This window comes from Myotis myotis, unplaced genomic scaffold (assembly GCF_014108235.1).
Source record: "Myotis myotis isolate mMyoMyo1 unplaced genomic scaffold, mMyoMyo1.p scaffold_m19_p_1, whole genome shotgun sequence".
Classification (NCBI taxonomy): domain Eukaryota; kingdom Metazoa; phylum Chordata; class Mammalia; order Chiroptera; family Vespertilionidae; genus Myotis; species Myotis myotis.
The window spans coordinates 56,401,733-56,424,432 of NW_023416313.1; the positions used below are offsets into that span (position 1 = coordinate 56,401,733).

Below are 22,700 nucleotides of genomic sequence, written 5' to 3' on the forward strand. Positions count from 1 at the left end.
TGGCCCCATTCTGCATGGTGGGAATACAAAGAAAAAGAAACTAGGTATGATCTCTGCACACAGGGAGCCTACAGTCTCATGGGAGGAGATACATATACAGGGTGGGGCAGAAGTAGGTTCATGGTTGTTCATATAAGAAATAAGACAATAACTAATAAAATAATAATACAAGAATAAACTGTGTTTCATATACTCACAACTGTAAGGCTAATTTTGCCCCATCCTGTACTTATAAAACGTATAGTGACGGGTACACACAGTACTGAGAACAAGAAGTTAATGGACAAAGGATATGCAAGATCAAGCATTGCTTTGAAAGGACAGAGTAGAAGTTGTTTATGGTAATAGGACAATAGAAATGAAAACTTGTTATTCTGAAAAAATGAATGATATTTTACTATGAAGCTACTATTAACCAAAATTTCACATCTATCTCCTATTTATTGATGAAAAGTTTCTACTCATCAAAAGAATTATTTGATGAAAATATTTGCCTCACTTAATGCCAGAGGCAGCAGCACATTAGCAACAGTTAGGCACATGCATTGTACCATTTCACTTCTCTACTATTCGTAAAACTGAATACCCTTGGGGAAAAGGAATTCCATCATTACCCTATTTGTTGTATTTTATGAATGAAATTAACATAAGCATGATATAACTATAGAACATATCTAAGAAACAAAATTGTTTAATAGTTAACTCTATTGTCATACAGAGTAAGAGATGGATTCACTGATTACACATTACCAGTTAGTATTTATGTACATACTTCAAAATCACAAAGTAGATCCTGGAAAGCAGTTGAATTGGGAATAATGGAGGTCTCGTGTCCACTGTCAACAGTTCCCACCAAGGAAAAAGTTAGATGGAGAATATGGCTGTTAAGAAGGGAACGTTTCTTCTTAAGTAGCATTGCCAGCAACTAAAAGAAAGCACACCAAATGCTTGTTATTAATCATACTATACATACAAACATAGCAACAAAGATACACACACACACACACACACACACACACACACACACAATAGAGAACCCTATGTAAAGTAATTCCTGAGACTTCTAAGCTGATTTCTAAATTTTTATTATAACAATATAACATTAGAGAAAATCTAAAAACCAGGGTAATCCCATTCCTTATGAAAATATCCACTTTTACATAAACTTTGTTTTTAAATTGTTGTTGCCATCATGCATATACAATTTGCTATTCTTTTTCTCTATATAACCTCTATTAAAAAGGATTTTTTCTCTTGTTACAACATAGTCTTCATAATTAGAATTGTAAAAGGTTGAATGATATTCTATGGAATGTTTACAGTATTATTAGTCATTCGCATACTCTTGGAACATTTAGGTTATTCCTATTTTTTCATGATCAACAACGCTGCTATGAATCATTGTAAGAGTTTTGCAAAACAGAACACTGATCAAAACAGTGTGATTAAATCTACAGAACAATGTAGTAAATAGTTTATCCATGCCCAATCAACTATCGGCTAAAACTAGAGAAGGCATTGGTACTTCAATTACACTACAATGATTTTATCTTACTCCAATACCTGCTTTTCTTAAAGGAACTTTCTGCCTAAATCTAGTAGAGACTGTGAATATGTGAACGCTGCATATTTTTAATCCCACACGAGTTTTCAAAACTAGCAATGGCACAGTTACTGTACAGTGGGTCTCACTTCCTCTAGGTAAGCAAGGGGGGTGTATAAAAGATGACTGGGTGTGGAGGGAAGAGATAAGGAAAATGGGGAGAGCTCTGCATCTGTTAATGATCTGGCAGTCTCCAGAGCAGGTGGTAGCATGACCCTATTTCATTTCAGTCTTATTTCCAAAAAAAAACCAGTAAACCATTGTTCTGAAAATATATTCAAATATATCAAAGCTATGCTGAAATAACTTAGCCTAATTCAAAGGTTGAGTGATATTTGATGAGATAGGATAACAAAGATAAACCAAAATAAAGATAACAACTCATTCTCCCTTGAAATGTGTTAGTTTTAATAAAAACTACTAACTTGTAAAGGTGACTTGTCAATATAATTCTTCCAGAGTTTGAGAAAAATGAGAATAATAATAATAATTAGTTTTTCTTTTTACGCAAAGTAAAGTGAGAGCAAAGCTTTATGGTTACAAACCTGGTAGCCCCTGATTCTTTCCATCTCTTTGCTGGCTAGTGGGTTACTCTTGACCACACAAACCAGGGCCTTGACTGCAGCATAGAGCCCCTCCACATCAGAAGCCATGGCCACCAGGCCCAGGATGGCTGCAGCTCCCCCAATGTACTGCAAAGTAGTGGCAACAGGCTTAGGGACAAATGTTCTTACTCCTGATTAAAAGACAGTGGGAAAAAAATTAAAGTCCCCATGTAAACAAGAACTGAATAAATCATCTTAAGAAGATTTAATTAATTATACATGATATTTTAAAAAAGACCTTTAATCCAAAAAAGAAAATTCTAAAAAAACCCTTGAAGGTAGAATTTGGGAGAAGACAATAAACATATTGTAATCAGTGGGAGGAGCGTGGGGGCTTAGTAGTGAGCAGAGAAGAGCTGGGTTTGAGAACAAGCACAAATGTTTCTGTGTGGCTTTGGGCAACATAAGACTCAAAAGCACAGAGGGCTTGGGAATGCATTTCGAGGGGAGTGAGAATGCCTCACTAGGAATTGCTGGGGGTTAAACCTGGGGAGAGCAAAAGCACTTTAACTCTGGGAACTAGGCAATGGGATGGAGAGGCCACTCTTGCAAGATGACATATTCCCTATAGGTTAGCCATGCAGAGCATATTACTGCCCATTACTCAAAGCTCTCCCAGTTATGCAATCTGAGTAACAGCGCATCAGTGACCCCAGAAGAGCATAATTACATGGAAACACAGTACTGGGTCTAACTTTAGGTCAATTAAAAAAAAATTCACAGCTATATTTTAAAATGGCATTGTTCAAATTTCATTTACCCACTGATCAAGATTCAGATTTTTAAAAATAAAACTCATGCATTTTATATTTCTATGTCCTTTAAAGTATTCACAATACTTTCATACCTTATGACACTGGATTTTGAAAACTACCTTCTAAGGTAAGTAGGGCCAGTACTACTAGTTTAAAGATGAGAAACCTGGGCCACACCCTGACAGAGCAGGGGCTGGGACCTCAAGTTTAGGGTAGGGGTTAGAAGGTTAGGGTTAGGGTTAGTTCAATTTGAACTCCTCAGTCACTGCTTTTTCTACTATACCACAGCACTGCTGTATTTTTGCAAAAGACAGCACAGTGCTCAGTAAGGATTTGCTAAACTGAATAATAAAAAAAAAAACTACCATGTGCTTCAGCATAAAGAAAACATTTTTATCAATGCAATACACAATCAAAACAAAAAAATAGCCATGTGCACATCACTGGGACAATAAAAATTGCCAAGGATTAATAAACATGTAGGATTCTGACTGGACCAACACTAACTTGTTAACTGTTCTTGTTAATCTAAAAAGGAACCACCAATATCACGAACTGATCTACAAATTAAAATATATAACTACTGGCTCTGAATTTTGGGTGGTCTGGTTAGATTATGTCTCAAGACTATCTAACCCAAAACCAACTCTTTTTAAGCGGACATCAGGTACAAGGCTCTGCAGAATGTCCACTAGTTCTGACTTTTATTAGAGTTGGACTCACACTCTTTATACCCCTAAAGCTCTTATTTCTAGCTCATTTCCAAATAATAGGAGCGCTCATGAGTGCCACCCCTGCTGCACCAAACCTATAGCAATCATCACTATTTCCAAGTCTTTACATCTCTCCCTAAATGTACTGTGATATTTACCTTGAAACTATACAGGAGTATACAGTTAAGAGCTCATCAGTGCTAACAAAAGAGGAAAAGTTAATGGAAGTTTAATGAGCATATAATTTTAACCGTGAACTGGAGTTTGAGATTATTACTTTAGTCTCTAAACATTCCAAGAACATTACAGGTCACCGCTATAAAAGATGAACCACCCCTTACGTGAGGAAAGTGAATGTATATGTGAAGGTAAATAAAGAAGTCTGGAACAACAAAGATGATTTGACTCACCCAAGTATCCAATCAGAGTGGCCCCAATTGTCCGGGCGGGCCCATTGAGATGTCCTGCTGCATTGTGTATCAACTTCACAGGAGTGGCATTCTCATGGGAGGAAATGCCTAACTGAAGAATAGGAAAGGAAAAACAATATAACATAGAAGAACAGCCTGAACGTTTTTCTTATTAAAGTATTGTTGACATACACTATTATATTAGTTTCAAGTGTACAACATAGTGATCGACATTTCTATATCTTACAATGTGCTCACTACTCTAAATCTAATAACCATCTGTCACTGTGCAAAATTACTGCACTATTATTTACTATATGCCCCTTCACCTTTTTCACTCATTCCTCTACCTCCTCCCATCTGGCAACTATCAGTTTATTTTTTTGTTCCTATGAGTCTGTTCTTGATTTGTTTGTTCATTTGTTTTGATTTTTTAAAATTCCACATATAAGTGACATCTTGTGGTATTTGTCTGACTTATTTCACTTAGAATAATACTCCCTGGGTCCATCCATGCTGTTGCAAATAGCAGGATTTCAGTGTGAACATTTTGATTGGGAAAGAAAAAAAAAAAGAGACATAATTTGGTAACAAATTTTCTCTCTCTCCTTACCAGAATATTAAAAACATGAGCATTCCTTTCTCTTTTTTTTAATGTGCAAACATTTCCAAAAGTGTGTAAACTCACAAAAAGTAAGTTAAACACAATCTACTCAGATGAAGATGGTGAGGGGGATCTTGGGAAATAGTTCAGGGAGCTTTTTGAATAAAACTCTGTCGTGGTTTAAAGGTTCTTATCACTCACTGCCTCACAGTATTTCCACAGCCAAGTAAATGTCACATAAATTATGCAGAACTTTATGAATATACATAAAATATTCAATTTTGTGTGTGCACGCACGTGAGCGCACACTCACACAATGTGCTTTCAAGCAAATATAATCATAAGACTTTAATTTTATTGTTACCTGTAGAACCAAGTTTATGTTCCTTAGAAATGGTAAATATATTCACATACAAATCTCTGCACAAGAGTTGTCAATACTTTCTGTTCCCAAGTCCTTTCCCTGCCGTCTCTTGCTTTCCTTCCCCTGGGGCTTTGCCTACCCTCATCAACCAAAACAGCTTGTCAAGCTCACTGAGGACGACCACCTTACAAAACCCAATGTTGAGTACTCTTAGTTTTCCTCCTGTCTTGCTGGCTGCTACTCCTTAGTCTTCTCATCTGGCTCTGCTTCATCTCCCCAACTCCTAACACTGGAACATCCCAGGCTTCAGCCTGAAAACTTTCCTCTTCTCTACTTACATCTACACTTTGGTGAGTGAACCTAGTCTCATGGCTTATTTTTTAAAAGTTTTGTTTTGTTAATCCTTACCCAAGGATATTTTTTCCCTTTGATTTTCAGAGATAGTAGAAGGGAGGGAGAAAAGAAGGAGGGAGGAAGAGACATCGATGTGAGAGAGACTCATCAATTGGTTGCCTCCCACACGTGCCAGGGACTGAACCCTCGATCCTTACGTGTGCAGGTGAAGCTCTAACCACTGAGAAAAACCGTCCAGGGTCCTACTCTCATGCCTTTAAATACCATCTATGACCATCTAGACAGGCAAAACTCTTTCTTACCCCAGATTCCTATGCCCAATGGGTTCTGATAGCTTCAGTAACATGTCTGATATGCTTCTCAAACATCTCCAAAACATAACTCTCAATACCTCCTGCCCCTGAAGTATTACTCTTCTTGTAGTTTTCTCCAAATCAGAAAAAATTGACTCCATTTTCCTTGTTGTTAGAGCAAAATCCTTGGAGTTATCTTTCTCTCACAATTCATAGCCAATCTGCCATCAAAAACTGTTAGCTCAATCTTCAAAATATACCTCATATCTGATCATCACTTCTCATCACAGCCACTGCTATCACCCCATTATGATCATCAGCATATCCCATATGAATTATTATTACACTGGCCTCAAAACTCATCTCCCTGCTTCTACCTTTATCTCCCTTCAATCTATTCTCAATAGGAGGCATAGTAATCCTGGTTAAAAAATCATAACATTATATTCCTTTGTCTGGAACCCTATAATACTTCCCATCTCACTCAGGTAAAGCCAATGCTTTTACAAGTGCCTATAAATTCTAAACAATATAGTACCATTCCTCTCTGAATTCCTCTCCCACCGGCCAGGCCTGCTCTTATTGTGCTCTCACTACATGTGCCTCTGCAGCAGGCACACACCTTCCTCATGGCATTAGTACTTGTATTCCCAGAATACAAGACCCTCCACCCTATAATTATAGCCCATCCATTCTCCATGTTCTCATTGCTTGCTCCCTCATCCCTTTCCAAGTCTGTTCAAATTTCAGTTCAGTGAGGCCTCCTCTGACCTTTCTATTCAAAACTATAATCTTATCTCTTTCTCCTTCCCTACTTTAGCACTCTTCACCTTCTAACATACTTTGTCATCAGGTTATTTCTTCTTTATTGTTGTCTGTCTCCTCCATGAGAATGAAAGAGCCATAAAGGCAGGAATGTTTTCTTTACCCATTGATGTGTGCTGAACAAAATGATGCACATAGTAGGTGATCCAGAAAAACCTTTAGTTGTAGCCTTAGAAAAAGCAATTGTCTTCTTTAGTTTTCTAAGCTCAATTTCTCAAATTGACAATAAAACATAAGATTATAAACCATGCACTTAGAAGGCATTTCTTACTTTTCCAAATTAAGCAAATATCGAAATAGGTTTTGGCTTAAAGCCAAAGAAACCAAATATAAATAATACACAAAAGGCACCATTTCAGCACCTGCTCGGACTTAGGCAGTATTCATGACTAAGCTCTGAAACTTCTTTCCAGGGAGAATCCGTCCCAGCTCACCAGGAAATCATTGTGCTCACCTGCTTAGCGATGGCTTTGCTGTCCAACTTGTTGTACACCTTCCGGATTCTTGCCACTGTTAGGGAAGACACGGAGAGTGCATAGAGGCCAAATGACACCTTTTCCTCTGGCACTAATAACACAGGAGATGGCACTATGCCTTCAGATTTTGCGTCTTTACCTTCAAAAGAAAAATAATCCTTTCAAAATCATTATTCTAACAAGAATTTTAGTCTTCTTATCATTCTTAAATCAGCAAACTTGAAAATCTTTTAAAGTGGAACAAGGGAACTAAATTGAAAAACTTTTATTTAATTTTCAGCTCTTCAATTATTTCTTTAACTAGGAAATAGGGAAATCATCTAGTCACAGAGCTTTTCATTCCAAGTTTCACTCTAAAAATATGCTTAACATATAACATAATGCAAAGGAAGAGTTTTAATTATCAAACAAAACACAAAACCCATTCCCCAGGTTCAAAGGAAAAGAAAATGAGTGAACTGTCCATGAGCTTTCGGCCCTAGCCTCCTCCCCAACCAGAGCCCTCATCGCCGCCTCTCTGTATCCTTCTAGACAGCACAGCAGAGTATGTAAGGTGGGTTAAGTTTGAATCTCTGCTGTATCACTTAAAAGCTGTGTAGCTATATATCCCTTTGCTCCGGTTTCCTCATCGGTAAAATGGGGATGAAAACAACTGTACCTAACTCCCAGTATTTTGAAGAGATGAATAAAATGTGAAAGGCTCAGAACAGCTGTATCTTTCAGGTGTATTAACTTATTCAGCACTTAAGTGCTCAAGAAGTGTTAGCTATTACAGATACTATCTAAATCAAAACATGAGTGAAAGACAAATGCCTTAGCCATAGGATTATCACCATGTACAATAAACTTGTCCTAACTTCTGAGAACCTTGGTAGATGAGAACAAGGGATGGAAGACATTTGGAAAGAGTACCACATCAGTATCTTTGACTCTAAATTCTCTTCGGGAGAAAGGATAACAAAAAGTACACAGCAGCAGTAAAGGGATGAGAAAAATTGATGTTAACTGCTCTAACCTCAAAAATATATGTGTGTGTTTTCTGGACCCATCATTCCTTCCTTTAACAAGAGTAGACACACTTTAAACTGCTTCATGTAGTAGGAGAAATAACAGAAAGAGGATAAGGCTGAGGTTAGACTTTTAATGAGAACGTACACCTACATCCTAGAGCCAGTAAGAGAAACTGGAAAATTAGTGATGAAGAAAAAATCAGGAAAGTATATTATAATCAGTGGAGGAGAACAGTGTGAAGAGGAGTGAGTCGTCAATAGCATCATGCTGAAGAAAAATAGAGAACTCCCCCCCCCTTTTTTATATAAACAATATATAACCTATATACACACATGTACTTTATTCATGCATCTACACTTTAGTAGTTAAGCTTCATACAACTTCAAGAAGAAAGAATAAGTTACTCACATGACATACATACAGCCTGAAAGCTTCCAACATAATCTGGTCCTAGTTCATAAATGGTAGTGACACTTGAAGGAGGTAAAACTTCTTCCAAAAAATGTGTGGGTCCCAGTCGCCAAACCAGTGAAGCAATTTGGCGTTGGGCAGGTGGAGTACCAATGTATGCATAGACTGTGCTGACCACAGGAGGATTTACAGAACCTGAACCCCCAGGAGTACTGTGAACATAATGAAGCTGTAAAGAAAACAAAAGTAAGTGTGTGAGTTATGACACACACACACACGCACACACACACACACACACACACACACACACAAACAACTTTTTTAAGGAAAATAAGCATTTTTGCTGTATATTTTCATTATCCCAAGGTCATATAATCTTATAAACATACCAAAACTGTTGGGTTGAGAAACATAAGGGCAAGTCAGGATTCTGGACCCTAATGTGAAAGTTGGAAATGAGTTATCCAACTCCCAATACAGATAAACTATCTAATGCTAGAAAGAGCAATAATCAAATATAGGGAGACTGTTACTGTCTGGTTGGTTTGCATATCAAATTAATGATGCATCTATGAAATTTTTGGGTTGATATAAAAACAGCTTTCCAACTATGGAATTCAAGTAGACTTAAATTAGCTATGTTACCTTCAATGTGAGTGTGTCAAATAAAATTATTCATGAAAAGTGTTTCATAATGGGTAAAGTGCTATTAAAATATTAGAAAAGTGAATAGTCTATTATATGTTATAATTTATACACACACTTTAATCTCAATGGAAAATACATTCTGAGATTTGAAGTTACACTACTGTTTACTGACATGTTGATTAAATTACCATTCAATTTGTTTATAATAAATACATAGAGTGCAAGAGATAATGAAATCAAGTTGCATCTTATTGTGTGAGCAGCTTTCATCATTTCACAGAACGAGGTACATTTGTCCTAGTTTTAGATCATCTATTACTCCACATACTAAAGCACATACTAAAGAACAGTTCCTGGTGTTGTAAATAGTATGACTGTGAAGAGCAACACATGAACTATCGTTGGCTTCACAGGACTCTGGCTTCTCACAGGCACAGTGATGATGATAACGTAGATATATCCATCATAAATCTCCTATCAATTCTCGAAGCTGAGGACATTTTTATTTTCAAGAATACTAAAAATAATGAGGAACAACCTACTAGAGAATCTACAAACCCATTTCAAATGCAGTTGTGTGTACAAAAAATAAAAAAGACAATTCTTACAAAGTGCATTTTAGCATTTATCCTCCTGACACACGATGCCAAAATAAAGTATTATTAAGGAAGGAACTATATTCAAGGAAGCTGCTGATTTCACTACTTTTTAAACATTAATTTACACAAAAGGACAGACTTTGCCTTTACTACTTCTTTCAAGTGATTATCTCTATAAAAATGGGCACTAACTTTTAGAAATTAAAGAATTTTAAGTGTTTGCTGGTTGAGTTCTATAGAGAGTAACTAGCAGTCTTTATCCTGATTCAAAAAAAGAAACTTCTTATTCTTTACTGGTTAATGCACCTCTCTTGCCTCTCTCCTGGGACTAATCTGGGTGATCTGAAAATAAAGATGAATAAAAACAATTCCAGCTCTAAGGAATATAGAATCTACTGGCTGCATACAATAATAACAAAGTGACAAAAAAGTGTGCTCATAATTTATTTAGGCATCCTTCAACTGGTTTCTCTGTTGTGAAAAAGCACTCTGCAGTCTGGCTCAATCACAGACATATTCATTAATTCTTTATTTTGTAACCTCTCCTTTCCATTCTTCTCGAATGAAGTGATAGGAACTAGCCAGCCACATGACTCTAACATATTGTTCAAATAGAAGGTCAATTTAAAATTAAGACAATTTAAAAAATACCCCTGCAAACACACATACACTCTAAAGCAGGCTGAGCTTTCCAAGTGCAGGGCTGCTCACCTTCACAGTGCTGACAAGCTGTCCATCGATGTAGAGGGCCACAGTGCTGTTCTTGAGCATGCCTTTGCTCATCACCAGAACCAGATGATGCCACTGCCCCTCGACTATTAGTTCTCCACAACGAAAGCGAGCACAGCATGGGAGAATCTCATAAAAAGAGGATTCTTCACTAAAATCATCAACTAAGAAATAAAAAAATACTCAACGTTATCCTCATTCTAACAATTATTCATATCTAGATCTTGACTTTATGTTAAAATAATATGATGATGTAAATGAAAATATCCTATTTGTTCAGTAACTTTATCTGTACTAAAAAGCAAAACCTGGGATATGCTTTTGCTTTCTTCTCAAAATGCATGTAGTTATAACCAAATAAAGTTATAATAGCTAATGAAATAAAAATAAATAAGATTAAGTAGACAATAAAATACAATTATGATAAACAAAAAGAGACTAGCTATATAAAGGGTCTTTTTAAATTCTACCTTAACATACATTTGATTATAGCATTGGTTATAAAAAAAGACCAAGAAAATTTTAAATTATATTCTTGCTATATGCTCTACTCAGTGATGCAAAGGGGCAACTATCTGGTCTTCATTTGTGAGTGTACAGTCCTGACCCTGACCTGACAATAGCTGGTAGTAAGATGATTTATGGAATGGAAAAGTATTTGATGATCCAAGTTCTCCACTTCACCAGATAAGTCTGGTGATTTGCTAACATTCTGCAATCACTTCCTGACTCTAATCTGGCTTCTCTCTGCTACCCAATATGCTGCCAGATTGCACTAGGAAATAATGGGTTATTATTAATTTAACCATAATGTTAAGTTAATTAATACTAATTTACCTTTCCTAACTATTCAAGAAGGGGAGGGGAACAACAGAAATCCAGATGTTAAAAACTTATTTCCTCCTCAAATCGTTTTTTTGTAAAAGAGCTAATCTGTAACCATGTAACTTAAAGCAGATCCACCATTTTTCAGTACAAGCAGCAGAGACAAGTAAATATACTGAAAGTTAAAACTTTAAATAATATGCAGAAATAACTATAAATAAAATATTAATTTATATTTTTTGAATCTTAAAATATCTGCATGTGTTGAAATGCCAATTCAGAATATACATCTATTAATGAGTTAAGACTACTACAAAGACAGAATCTTCTCCACAGGTGACCTAACTTAGGAACAGACTGAAATAAACTAGGCCAGTGGTCAGCAAGCTGCGGCTTGGCAAAATGCGGCTCGTGAGCCACATGCGGGTCTTTGGCCCCTTCAGTGTGGCTCTTCCACAAAATACAGGCTCTTCCACAAAATACCGACTTCTGCGCATGGGCCATGAAGTTTCAATTGCACTGTACGTGCACACCCGCACGTGGTATTTTGTGAAAGAGCCACACTGAAGGGGCCAAAGAGCCGCATGTGTCTTGCGAGCCATGGTTTGCCAACCACGGAACTAGGCGAAAAGCAAGGTCTAGTTTTGAAAGGATGTGAAAAAAGAAGACCAAAAGTATAGGCAAAACCAGGAACTCTTCCCTCTCCCTGTCCTCATTAATAGACTACATCTTCTTGGGGATTATAGAAAATATTAGAGGCCTGGTGCCAAAATTCATGCATGGGTGGGTCCCTAGGCCTGGCAGAGATCAAGGCCTATCGGAGCCATCTCACCCAGTCCTGATTGGGGCTGGGCTGACCGGGGCCTGTTGGCTGCTGGATGGGGCCTGCCGGATGGGGAGGGACCGGGGAAGGTTGGCTGGCCATGGGATTTGGCTGTGGGAGCGCACTGATCACCAGGGGGCTGCTCCTGCTTTGAGCATCTGCCCCCTGGTGGTCAGTGCACACCATAGCAATTGGTCGACCGGTCGTTCCAGTCGTTCGGTCGTAATGGTTGCTTGGGCTTTTATATATACAGATTACTTATAAAATTTTCTGAGTTTCACATTCTGACTCAGGCTTAAACTAAGACATACCCAGTATTCAACAGTGTCAGGACATCTTGGTGAGCCAACTGGTTTCTGACAACTCTTAATTTCCTAGGCATCTTAATGGGGCTGTAGCTGTTCAGAGGATGGACCCTCGTAGTAGCAACATCATATATATAGGTTGATATAATTTCTAGTGATATATGGACTATAGTAGTCTTGCACATTACATTTAGTGAAAATCTAGAGTTAGAAAACACTATTCTGGTTTACTGAAACACCCCTAGATCTAATCCTTAATGTTCCCATTAAATTCTACCCTCTTTCCAAATTCTTCATTTACTTTCCTCATTGTTTCTCCTTCAAACCATTCATATTCCTTTTTCCTTTATTTTTCTTTTTTTTTTTTTTTTTTTTTTGTTTTTTTTTTTTTTTTTTTCTTTTTTATTTATTTATTTATTTATTTATTTATTTATTTATTTATTTTTTTAAATTAAATCTTTATTGTTCAGATTATTACATTTGTTCCTCTTTTTTTTCCCCCCATAACTCCCCTCCTCCCAGTTCCCGCCCCACCCTCCGCCCTCACTCCCCACCCACTGTCCTCATCCATAGGTGCACGATTTTTGTCCAGTCTCTTCCCGCATCTCCCACACCCCTTTCCCCCCCAGGAATAGTCAGTCCATTCCCTTTCTATGTCCCTGATTCTATTATAATCAACAGTTTATTCTGTTCATCAGATTATTTATTCACTTGATTCTTAGATTCACTTGTTGATAGATGCATATTTGTTGTTCATAATTTGTATCTTTACCTTTTTCTTCCTCTTCCCCTTCTTAAAGGATACCTTTCAGCATTTCATATAATCCTGGTTTGGTGGTGATGAACTCCTTTAGCTTTTCCTTATCTGTGAAGCTCTTTATCTGACCTTCAATTCTGAATGATAGCTTTGCTGGATAAAGTAATCTTGGTTGTAGGTTCTTGGTATTCATCACTTTGAATATTTCTTGCCACTCCCTTCTGGCCTGCAAAGTTTCTGTTGAGAAATCAGCTGACAGTCGTATGGGTATTCCCTTGTAGGTAACTGAGTTTCTTTCTCTTGCTGTTTTTAAGATTCTCTCTTTATCTTTTGCTCTTGGCATTTTAATTATGATGTGTCTTGGTGTGGTCCTCTTTGGATTCCTTTTGTTTGGGGTTCTCCGCGCTTCTTGGACCTGTAAGTCCATTTCTTTCACCAGGTGGGGGAAGTTTTCTGTCATTATTTCTTCAAATAGGTTTTCAATATCTTGCTCTCTCTCATCTTCTGGCACCCCTATAATTCTGATGTTGGTACGCTTGAAGCTGTCCCAGAGGCTCCTTACACTATCCTCGCATTTTTGGATTCTTTTTTCATTTTGCTTTTCCGGTTGGGTGTTTTTTGCTTCCTCGCATTTCAAATCATTGACTTGATTCTTGCGCTCCTCTGGTCTGCTGTCGGGAGTCTGTATAATATTCGTTATTTCAGTCCGTGTATGCTTAATTTCTAGTTGGTTCCCCAATATAAGATCGAGGGTCTTATTAGTTTTCTTGTAGATCTCATTAAGTTTATCGATGGCTTCTAAACAGTTCTTGAGAGACCTTAAAAGTGTGGTTCTGAACTCTATATCTTCCATTGACAATTTTGTCCTGTTTCTTTGTCTCCGCATTTTGTTATGCTTCCTTGGTGCACCCCCTAGTGGTCTTTGTTCACAGTCTTATAGTTAAATCTTGATTGTTGTAGCTAATTCCAGGGAGGGTTTGACCTCCAGGCCAAGTGGCTATGAGAATCAGCTGTGTCAGCAGTGAGAGAACTTCTGTCCTCTAGGGAGGTGCTAATCTGGCGTTTGCCTGAGGCTATCCGGCAAATGCCTGTGTGCAGGGCTTGGGCGGGGCGGGTCGCACAGGATCAACAGGGTGGGCCGGAGAGAGCAGTTATGGCGGCTCTCAGTCCTGTCCCCAGGGGCTCTGCCTCTCTGAGTCCCAGCAAAGCTCAGAGAGAAAGCTGCACTCGCTTGACCGAAGCCAGACAGTCCCGCTTCTGCCGTTTGAGTCTGGGTCCCTAAAGACTCGCCCGGATCTGGAGCTCAGAGTCTGCGACTCCCTCCCGATTGAAAACGCCAACCGCGCCCTCCGCCGCCAGCCCGCTCCACGCACTCCGCACCTCAGAATTTGACTTCAGCACTGCGCCTCCTCTGAGTGTCCGTATGCGTTTCTCTTTCCTCCTAGTTGTAGGACTTCCACTCAGGCAGCGTTCCTGTGGTTCTGGGTGATGTCCCTTCCGTTTTTTGGTTTCACTTTTGAAGTAGTTGTTCAAAGCAGCAAACTCCAGCGTTAACCTATGCCGCCATCTTGGTTCTTCCCCTTTTTCCTTTATTTTTCTTTCTTCTCATTCATTCCTTTGTATTTTTAAATAATACCTGTTGACATTCTATGTGCTAGGTACTGCTTTAGCTGGCAGGCTACCTAGATTACCAAGGTTGTAAGTTGTATGTAGGAACTTAGAATTCTTATAAGGTAGATAGACAAAAACAAAGTAAATAATTAAAATCTATTAAGGCCAGATAAATAACAATGAATATTAAACAAGGACTATGGCAGTGGGCATAAGAAGGAAGAAAAACTTTCAAGAAATATTAAGGAAACATAATACAGGAACACTTCATGAAAGAGGTGGTATTTTCAAGGTAGACATGAGGGGTCTAAGCTGGGCTAACTGGTAGTGGGGGTCTCCACAAGACAGGAGAATAGAAGGAGATGCAGGTTTTATAAAATAGAAACATTACAGTGTGAGTTGTTTACAGGAAGGCTCTTCATATGAAGATATCTAATATGCAGTTGAAATATATAAATCCTAGGACACAAACATATAAAAAAATTTTACTCTCTGACTCCCTGGGATAAAAAGATCTAAAGACTTAACACTAACTAAAATTGATGATTTTTTTTCTCATGAAGAACAGATTGAATATGAAGACGAATGAGGAAACCTTGGGCAATACTAATTTTAAGGGAAAGATGGAAGAGAAAGCTGTTTGAAGAACACTGCAGAGGTCAGAGAAATAGTGAAAGAACAAGTATCCCAAATTTTAAGGCTGGAGACCGTTTTAATTAAGACGAAACTATCAACAGGGTCAAATGCCACAGAAGGGGCAAATAAAGAGTCCTAACAAAAACTTTAAAGCATTTACTGCATTGATGCCTAACTCTGTACTAGTCATGATGAAGAATACTAAGTAAAGCAAGAAACCTTACAATCAAACTGAGAAGCTAACATTCATATTCAATTAATATTTGGACACCAACCACAAGTTTAGCAATATGTGGCATTTTATTTATTTAGTTAAGACAAAATTAGATAAAAAGAGGTATATTTTTATACAAGTGCTATAATCACAGTAAAGAAAATTCAGTAAACTGAGATGCATATTTTATGTTATTTACATAATTTAGAAAGATCTTCACGCATGTCTTGAGTTTGAAGTTCCTCTGTATAGCAATGTAATGTTATGGCTTGTGGAAGGGAACTATGGAATTAGGACTAAGTGATTATGTATTAAGTCTGGAAGGTAAGTGATGGATAAAGTAATTTAAGTGTTATTATGGCTAGCACAGTGGCACATATGGTAGGCAGGTGCTCAATGAATATTCATTAGTTAAGCAGAATTCACAGCCAATGAAGATCCTTACTAAAATATACCAGACAAGGAACCTGCTTTCCTAGCAAAGGCTGTGCTTTTCTTGGCAAGTAGAGACGAATCCTTATTTTAGGGACTCTCTCCACTGCTTTCTAAGTCTCTTTTAAAAGTGCCTTAAAATTTACTGGTAAACAATACATGCAAGACTTCATATAACCTGTTCTATTCTATAATAATTTAAATGGGGAAAAATTAATATTATAATGAACTTTAGTACTTTTAATGATCACAAGAAGCAAAAAGAAAAAGACAGATACTAACCATAGTTCTGGAGTAGCTCCTCTTTGGTGGAAACGATCAGAGATCGGTCTTTAGCTGACAGAACTATGGCAAGGCACACATAATGCTGCTCAGAAGAATTTGCTCGGCGCACAACAGTCAGAAGTCTGACAGGATGGTTATTTGAAGGAGAACTAAAATGTTCAATACAAAACCAGCTAGAGTAGCTTAAGCCAGACGGAGGAGGAAAGAATCTTTCACCTAAAGTAAAAATAGTAAAATAACAATAAAAGAGTTTATGTTGAGTCATGTTTACAATAAAAAAATAGCAATGAACTCCAAATACAATATAATCTACTAAAAAAAGGACACATAAACAAAGAAAGTAATATTTACCAGAACCAATGCCGCTGACCACAGCCCCATCAGTAAGACCTGTTGTAACAGCACTGTTTGTAGGGGCGTTATGAGGGGCCAAGCTGGGCAGGAACAGGCAGCTATTAAAGAAAAGATGACATACATATTAGAGATCAACTTTTTCCTGTTATCACTATGCACTCACCACTGTGAAATGAACTACCATTTCTTAAGAGGTATCGAGAGATAAAAGATCATGGAATAAATCTGGGTGCCTAACAAAGTTTCCCTCTTAATTATGTGAGGGTATGGAAATCTCATACAGAGTCCTGGCCAGGTGGCTCAGTTGGTTGGAACATCATCCCATACACCAAAAGGTGGCAGGTTTGATTCCCCTTCAGGGCACATACCTAGGTTGTGGGTTCTATCCCCAGTTGGGGTGTGCGTGGGAGACAATCAATCGATGTCTCTCTCTCTCTCCCTTCCTCTCTCTCTAAAAAAAGCAACAAAAACATATCCTTGGGTGAGGATTAAAAATAAACAAACATAAAATCTCCAATAACATCATTTGACATTTAAATTTAAAAAAAAATAAAAGTATAATTTGCATATGGTAAATGTACCAACATATAACTCTGTTCAAGACATTGGAACAATTTTATTACCATAGAAAAACTCCTTGTGTCTCGTCCAGTGAGTCACTCTCCTATTACGACCATTCTGATTAGTTTTGCCTATTCCTAAATGTGCTTGAATCCACTATTCAATAAAAACCTATGATACTCTTCTTAAAATATAATTTATAGTTTTAGATCAACGTATAAGAATCCCACAAATAACTAGTATAGATGTAGATCTGTTCTATTAGCATCTGTGTCCATTTCAAGGTTGATGGACTTTATAAACTCTTCTAGATTCTCTACAGATTCTTTACTGTTGCTTCTGCTACTACAACCTTTTCTGCCAATTGAAAAAAATTTATTTATTTGATGTGATAGTCACTGAATATTTATAATGTATGAAATACTAAGATAGGTATTTTGAGGGAGAGGATAATAAAACCCAAAGAACTTTTAATCTGATTTTGATTTGCATATTACCCATAAATTTATTATGTTAATTTTAAATTAGAGGCTGGTAAACATTTTCTGGAAAGGACCAGACCATAAATATTTTCCTCTTTGCAGACCAGATAGTCTCTTTCACAACTACTCAACTTTGCCACTCCAGCATGAAAACAGCCAAAGACAATACATAGTTTAATGAGTGTGGCTGTGTTACAATAAAACTTTATTTACAACAAAATATAATTTACAAACATATTTGAACTTTGGGCTTTAGTTTGATGACTCTAATACCATATAAAGTTATTCAGCATAAGTAATTTAAAATAATTAATTTATAATAAGTAATTTAAAATAACAAAAAAATAATCAAAAAGGGCTGAACTAAATGAGCACTAAGTTCTTTCACAGCAGTCAGTTTAGTAATGGTCACTCCAATCCATCAAAACAAATACCTTATCACTGTGGCTAACAATGACACCAAATAAATTATACAGTAAAAAACAAACAAAACTACTCTTAACATGATCAAGAACTCAATAATTTGAAACTAAACAGTATATAGTATATTTTAACTAAGTAGATTTAAAACCAAAGATCTATTTGTCAAAGGCAAGTATGAATCATAAAAAACATAATAAGGCTTGGCTACCTTGTAAATTCCTTACCCGAACCCTTCAAGGGATGTGTCAAATTCAACAAAAGCTGGAGTAACTGAAGACCCATGAAGTCTGATGTCATGTGGAGTTGTCATGGAGACCAGACACTTTACCCGGGTCAGGGGTACAGTGCTTCCTTCTGCAGATTTTACCAAGCTCTTGCTTATCCGATAGTGGTTATCTTCATGTAAGCTGAAGACATTATCAGAACCCAGACCTTCCATAGACATGATCAGACTACCTGTAAATCAAAGACAATTTCTTGGGAAAAGTATCACATAGGTTTCTAAAATAATGACTTTACAAGGCTGATTTATTTTTATTATAAACTACAGTTTTAATGTACTTTATGTTCATTTTAAAACTTAAATAGCCCATGTTTCCTTTTTTTACATATTACTAAAGTAATAAGCACATTGTAGAAATGTTGGAAACCAGAGCACCAATAACCACTATTCCAGCCACTGTTACAATATAATTCAATAATAAATTATGGTTAATGGCTTTTATAAAAACCTGATTATACTTTTATGTCACAAAATTATTTATTACTAGAGGCCCGGTGCACAAAAATTCCTGTTGGGGGGGGGGGAGGTGAATGGGAGTCCCTCAGCCCGGCATGCACCCTCTCACAGTCCAGGCGTCCTCTGGGGATGTCCTACTGAGAGGGCCTAAACTGCAGTCTGGCCTCCCTCTGTGGGCAATCAGGATCAGGGGGCAGCGCTGCCCCCATCATCCCGCTGTGGCTGCCACCCGGCCTTTCACTGCAGGATGGACCAGCATCAGCCCATCACCCTGCCGCTGCCGGTCTTTCTCTGTGGGATCAGCCCAGCCCCTGTCACCCTACTGTGGCCATGCAGGTGGCCTCCCTTTGCAGGAGGCAACCAGGCGGGCCCCTTCAATCGCCCCTCCACCACGGCTGGTCACCGACCCCCCACCCCCATCGCTGTTCCCTCACTCTGCCTGCTGGCAAGTGCCTTGGCTGGCCTGGCGCAGCCTGCTCGCTGCCCCCCCCCCCCCCCAAAAAAAAGGTCGTTCTGCCATTTGGTTGATCTGCATATTACGGTTTTATTATATAGGATTTTTTTTTGAGAAAAAAACAAAATATTCTAGAAGCATTATATGAAACAAAACATGTCATCTTTCTTATGGAAAAAATCAGAGATAAACGGCAGAAATGTCTTCCATTTTCTCTCCATTTTTAATTCTTCTAACTATTAAAATTAAATATGTGATCACAAAGTACTTAAATTAAGACATTTCTATAGACATGTAAATGATAATTTCAAGAATGAAAAGACAAACTTCAAACAGTTCTATTTTTCAGATATGGATTACAAATGTAATAAAGAAGATACTCCCTCTTGGGATAAATTACATGAATGTAACTGTTTCCCTTGTAAATGTGTTAAGCATTTAGGCTCAACCATAAACACAGTTCAATATTCTCCAAGATAAACTATTTTTATTTCTATTCTTTACAAAGCAAATCACAACTCAATTCTAAGGAACTGTGTAAAGTATAAAAACAACAGTAACAAAAAATATACATACATCTAAGAGATGTATATTAATTAATATAAAAAACTGCAATACTTTTTGTTTTTCAATAAAATTATGTTGGAACTCAAAAAAATCTTAAAGTTTTCAAAATACAGTATTCACTAAAAATGGATAATAATTTGCAGGGGAAAAAATTCAGACTGAAATAATGACTGAAGGTTGTTGAAGCTCGGATTCACACCTGAACAAGAAGGGCTGAACTAAATGAGCACTATGTTCTTTCACAGCAGCCAGTCTACTTTGCTAGGTTTTATTCTTCCCTGCTTCACTAGTAATGGTCACTCCAATCCATCAAAACAAATACCTTATCACTGTGGCTAACAATGACAGCAAATAAATTATACAGTAAAAAACCAATAAAACTACAGAATAAACATTGGGAGGAAATCCGGTGCAGATGAGGTGTCTACTGAGAACACCATCATAGCTTTTGAGTGGATGGAAATCTGTTGCTTCTCCATGTCAGGTGGGTAGGCAGGCCTACATTCTGTTAGCCGCCTCCATCACCATTCTATTGGCCTGATGCAAGAACTCCTCTGCTTGGAGGTCCATCACCAATACTACTGCCTTCCCCCCCGCCCCGCCCCCCTCCCCCCCCAAGAAACTGCCTTCTCCTATTGTTGGCATTTCATTCTCATCCATCCTCTCTGTAATGATTCTTGCAATGCACTGGGATATCAAAGTCAACGTGAACAAACCACCTAACACCTCACATTCAGTTTTATGAGACTCCTTTTCCCCCAATGAGCTTCACCTCTAATTCCCTCAGAGCAATTTGGGCACGGTCCTCTGCTTGTTTCACTGCTCTAATTTTGGCTGCCATTGTTCCACCCCATTTTTCCAGTTTTCTCGTTCCATTTCTCTCACTACATTTGCTTTTTGGTTGAGCCATTATTCTCCGGACTAGTGATCATCCTCTTCCTTCCAGCCTATCACTCACTGCTTGGCTTCACGTCTTTCCCTATCTGACCTATACTCCTTGGTGTAGCTCAACTACTTTAATCAGTATTTTTAATTTCCTGTTCTTCATGTCCTCCTGTAGCAGCTGTCCTGTTAATATTCCAATCAAGATTCTTTAGTCCAGGCAAGAAAGGCTAATAAAGAAGGGCAAAGTAATTATGAATCCTTTGGAAAAGAAGTATTACCTCTGACAACCCAAGGATTATTCTGCAAGTAATTAAAAATCTCCTCTGGATCTCACTTATTACATCAATGATTCCTCCCCAACCCCCTTCAGCCACTCAACCAGATCTTGTTTCTACATTTAAATAACAACAAACAAAAACAACAATGAACTCTTCTCTTTCCTCTCTATCATAGTCAAACTTCTTGAAATATAATTGATCCCCCACATTTATAAAATCAACCAATAAAAAGAAACTTCAAAGTCAACTTACTTCTCATTTCTGGCTCATAACTCAGTGAACTTGGTTTGTGGACTCTATATTGTTTTAGCAGTTTTTTGTCCCAGGCACCACAATTTAATGGACTTGCCAAACGCAAAAACTCCCTAAAGAAAAAACAAAGCAAAGTTATTCCTTGACTGAGAATATTACATAAATCATAAGCCAAACACACACAAAATAGGAGTTACTGAATTATAACACATCAGTTAAAATACAAAAGCAGCCCTAGCAGGTTTGGCTCAGTGGATAGAGTGTCGCCTGAGGACTGAAGGTCCCAGGTTTGATTCTAGTCAAGGGCACATGGCTGGGTAAGGGGGCATGCAGGAGGCAGCTGATCAATGATTCTCTCTCATCATTGATGTTTCTATCTCTCTCTCCCTCTACCTTCCTCTCTGAAATCAATAAGAAACCTATTTTTAAAAATACAAAAGCAATATTAATACTACATTTAAATACCAAGCACTTCAAAGTGCATAGAAAACTGATCACCCTCTAAGTGTGAAGGGTTAGGAAATGACATCTGAGGAGCATGTTTTCCTGGAATGGAATGTACCCTCTGCCAGTTTTTCAGAGTGAGAGGACATGCAATTATAACCTGTAGATCAGCACCTGGGTGCCTGTACCATTATGTGACCTCCTCCTCTGAGAATTCATCACCTGAAAACTGACCATGTCCAAATGGTTGATCTCCATTGCTTATTCTGTTTATCCAACTAGGCAATATAAGTTATTTAGTAAAATAATAGTATTGGGTATGAGATAATGAGATAGTATCTCACATTCTCTCTTTCTCTCCTTTTATAGTAACAGATTACCAAGAAGGGTCAGGAGAAAATTCCCATGCTATTTTCATTATTTTAGGATTCTGAACATATCCGTAAGATGATGGAAGAAGAGAGTGGGACTATCTTGTTCATCTTGGTATCATCAAGGCCTTGCACAGGGTCAATTTATTGCTTTTGATGTTGTGTTTCCTATCTAATAAAGAGGGAATATGCTAATTGACTGCACCACCCTCAAAGATGGTGGCGCCCACAGCCAATAAGGAGAAAATATGCTAATATACTGCCCCACCCTCAAAGATGGCAGCACCCACAACCAATAAGGAGGGAATATGCTAATTGACTGCCACACCCTCAACGATGGCGGTGCCCACAGCCACAAGATGCCCTGCAGGGAAGGGCAGTTGTGGGTGATCAGGCCAGCAGGGGAGGGCAGTTAGGGGCAACCAGCTAGCAGGGGAGGGCAGTTGGGGGCGACCAGGCCTGCAGGGGAGGGCAGTTGGGGCAACAGGGCCGGCAGGGGAGTAATTAGGCATCGATCAAGCTGGCAGGGGAGTGGTTGGGGGTGATTAGGCTGGCAGGCAGAAGTGGTTAGGGGCAATCAGGCAGGCACGCAGGCAGGCAGG

The 22,700-nt window shown here is 38.0% G+C and overlaps 1 protein-coding gene across 10 annotated transcripts in view; it reads right to left on the reverse strand.

Annotated features, from left to right (window-relative positions):
- Window positions 1–22,700, reverse strand: part of WDFY3 (WD repeat and FYVE domain containing 3) — a 182,118-nt gene that overhangs the window by 93,570 nt on the left and 65,848 nt on the right. For all 10 annotated transcript variants that reach the window (XM_036338502.1, XM_036338493.1, XM_036338472.1 and 7 more), the window contains 10 exons: window positions 21,284–21,396; window positions 18,333–18,564; window positions 16,640–16,740; window positions 16,286–16,504; window positions 10,383–10,564; window positions 8,422–8,653; window positions 6,981–7,141; window positions 4,087–4,198; window positions 2,149–2,339; window positions 773–925 (listed from right to left, as the gene is read on the reverse strand). In XM_036338502.1, coding sequence (XP_036194395.1) covers window positions 773–925; window positions 2,149–2,339; window positions 4,087–4,198; window positions 6,981–7,141; window positions 8,422–8,653; window positions 10,383–10,564; window positions 16,286–16,504; window positions 16,640–16,740; window positions 18,333–18,564; window positions 21,284–21,396 — 1,696 coding nt within the window. The remainder of the gene's footprint in view (window positions 1–772; window positions 926–2,148; window positions 2,340–4,086; window positions 4,199–6,980; window positions 7,142–8,421; window positions 8,654–10,382; window positions 10,565–16,285; window positions 16,505–16,639; window positions 16,741–18,332; window positions 18,565–21,283; window positions 21,397–22,700) is intronic.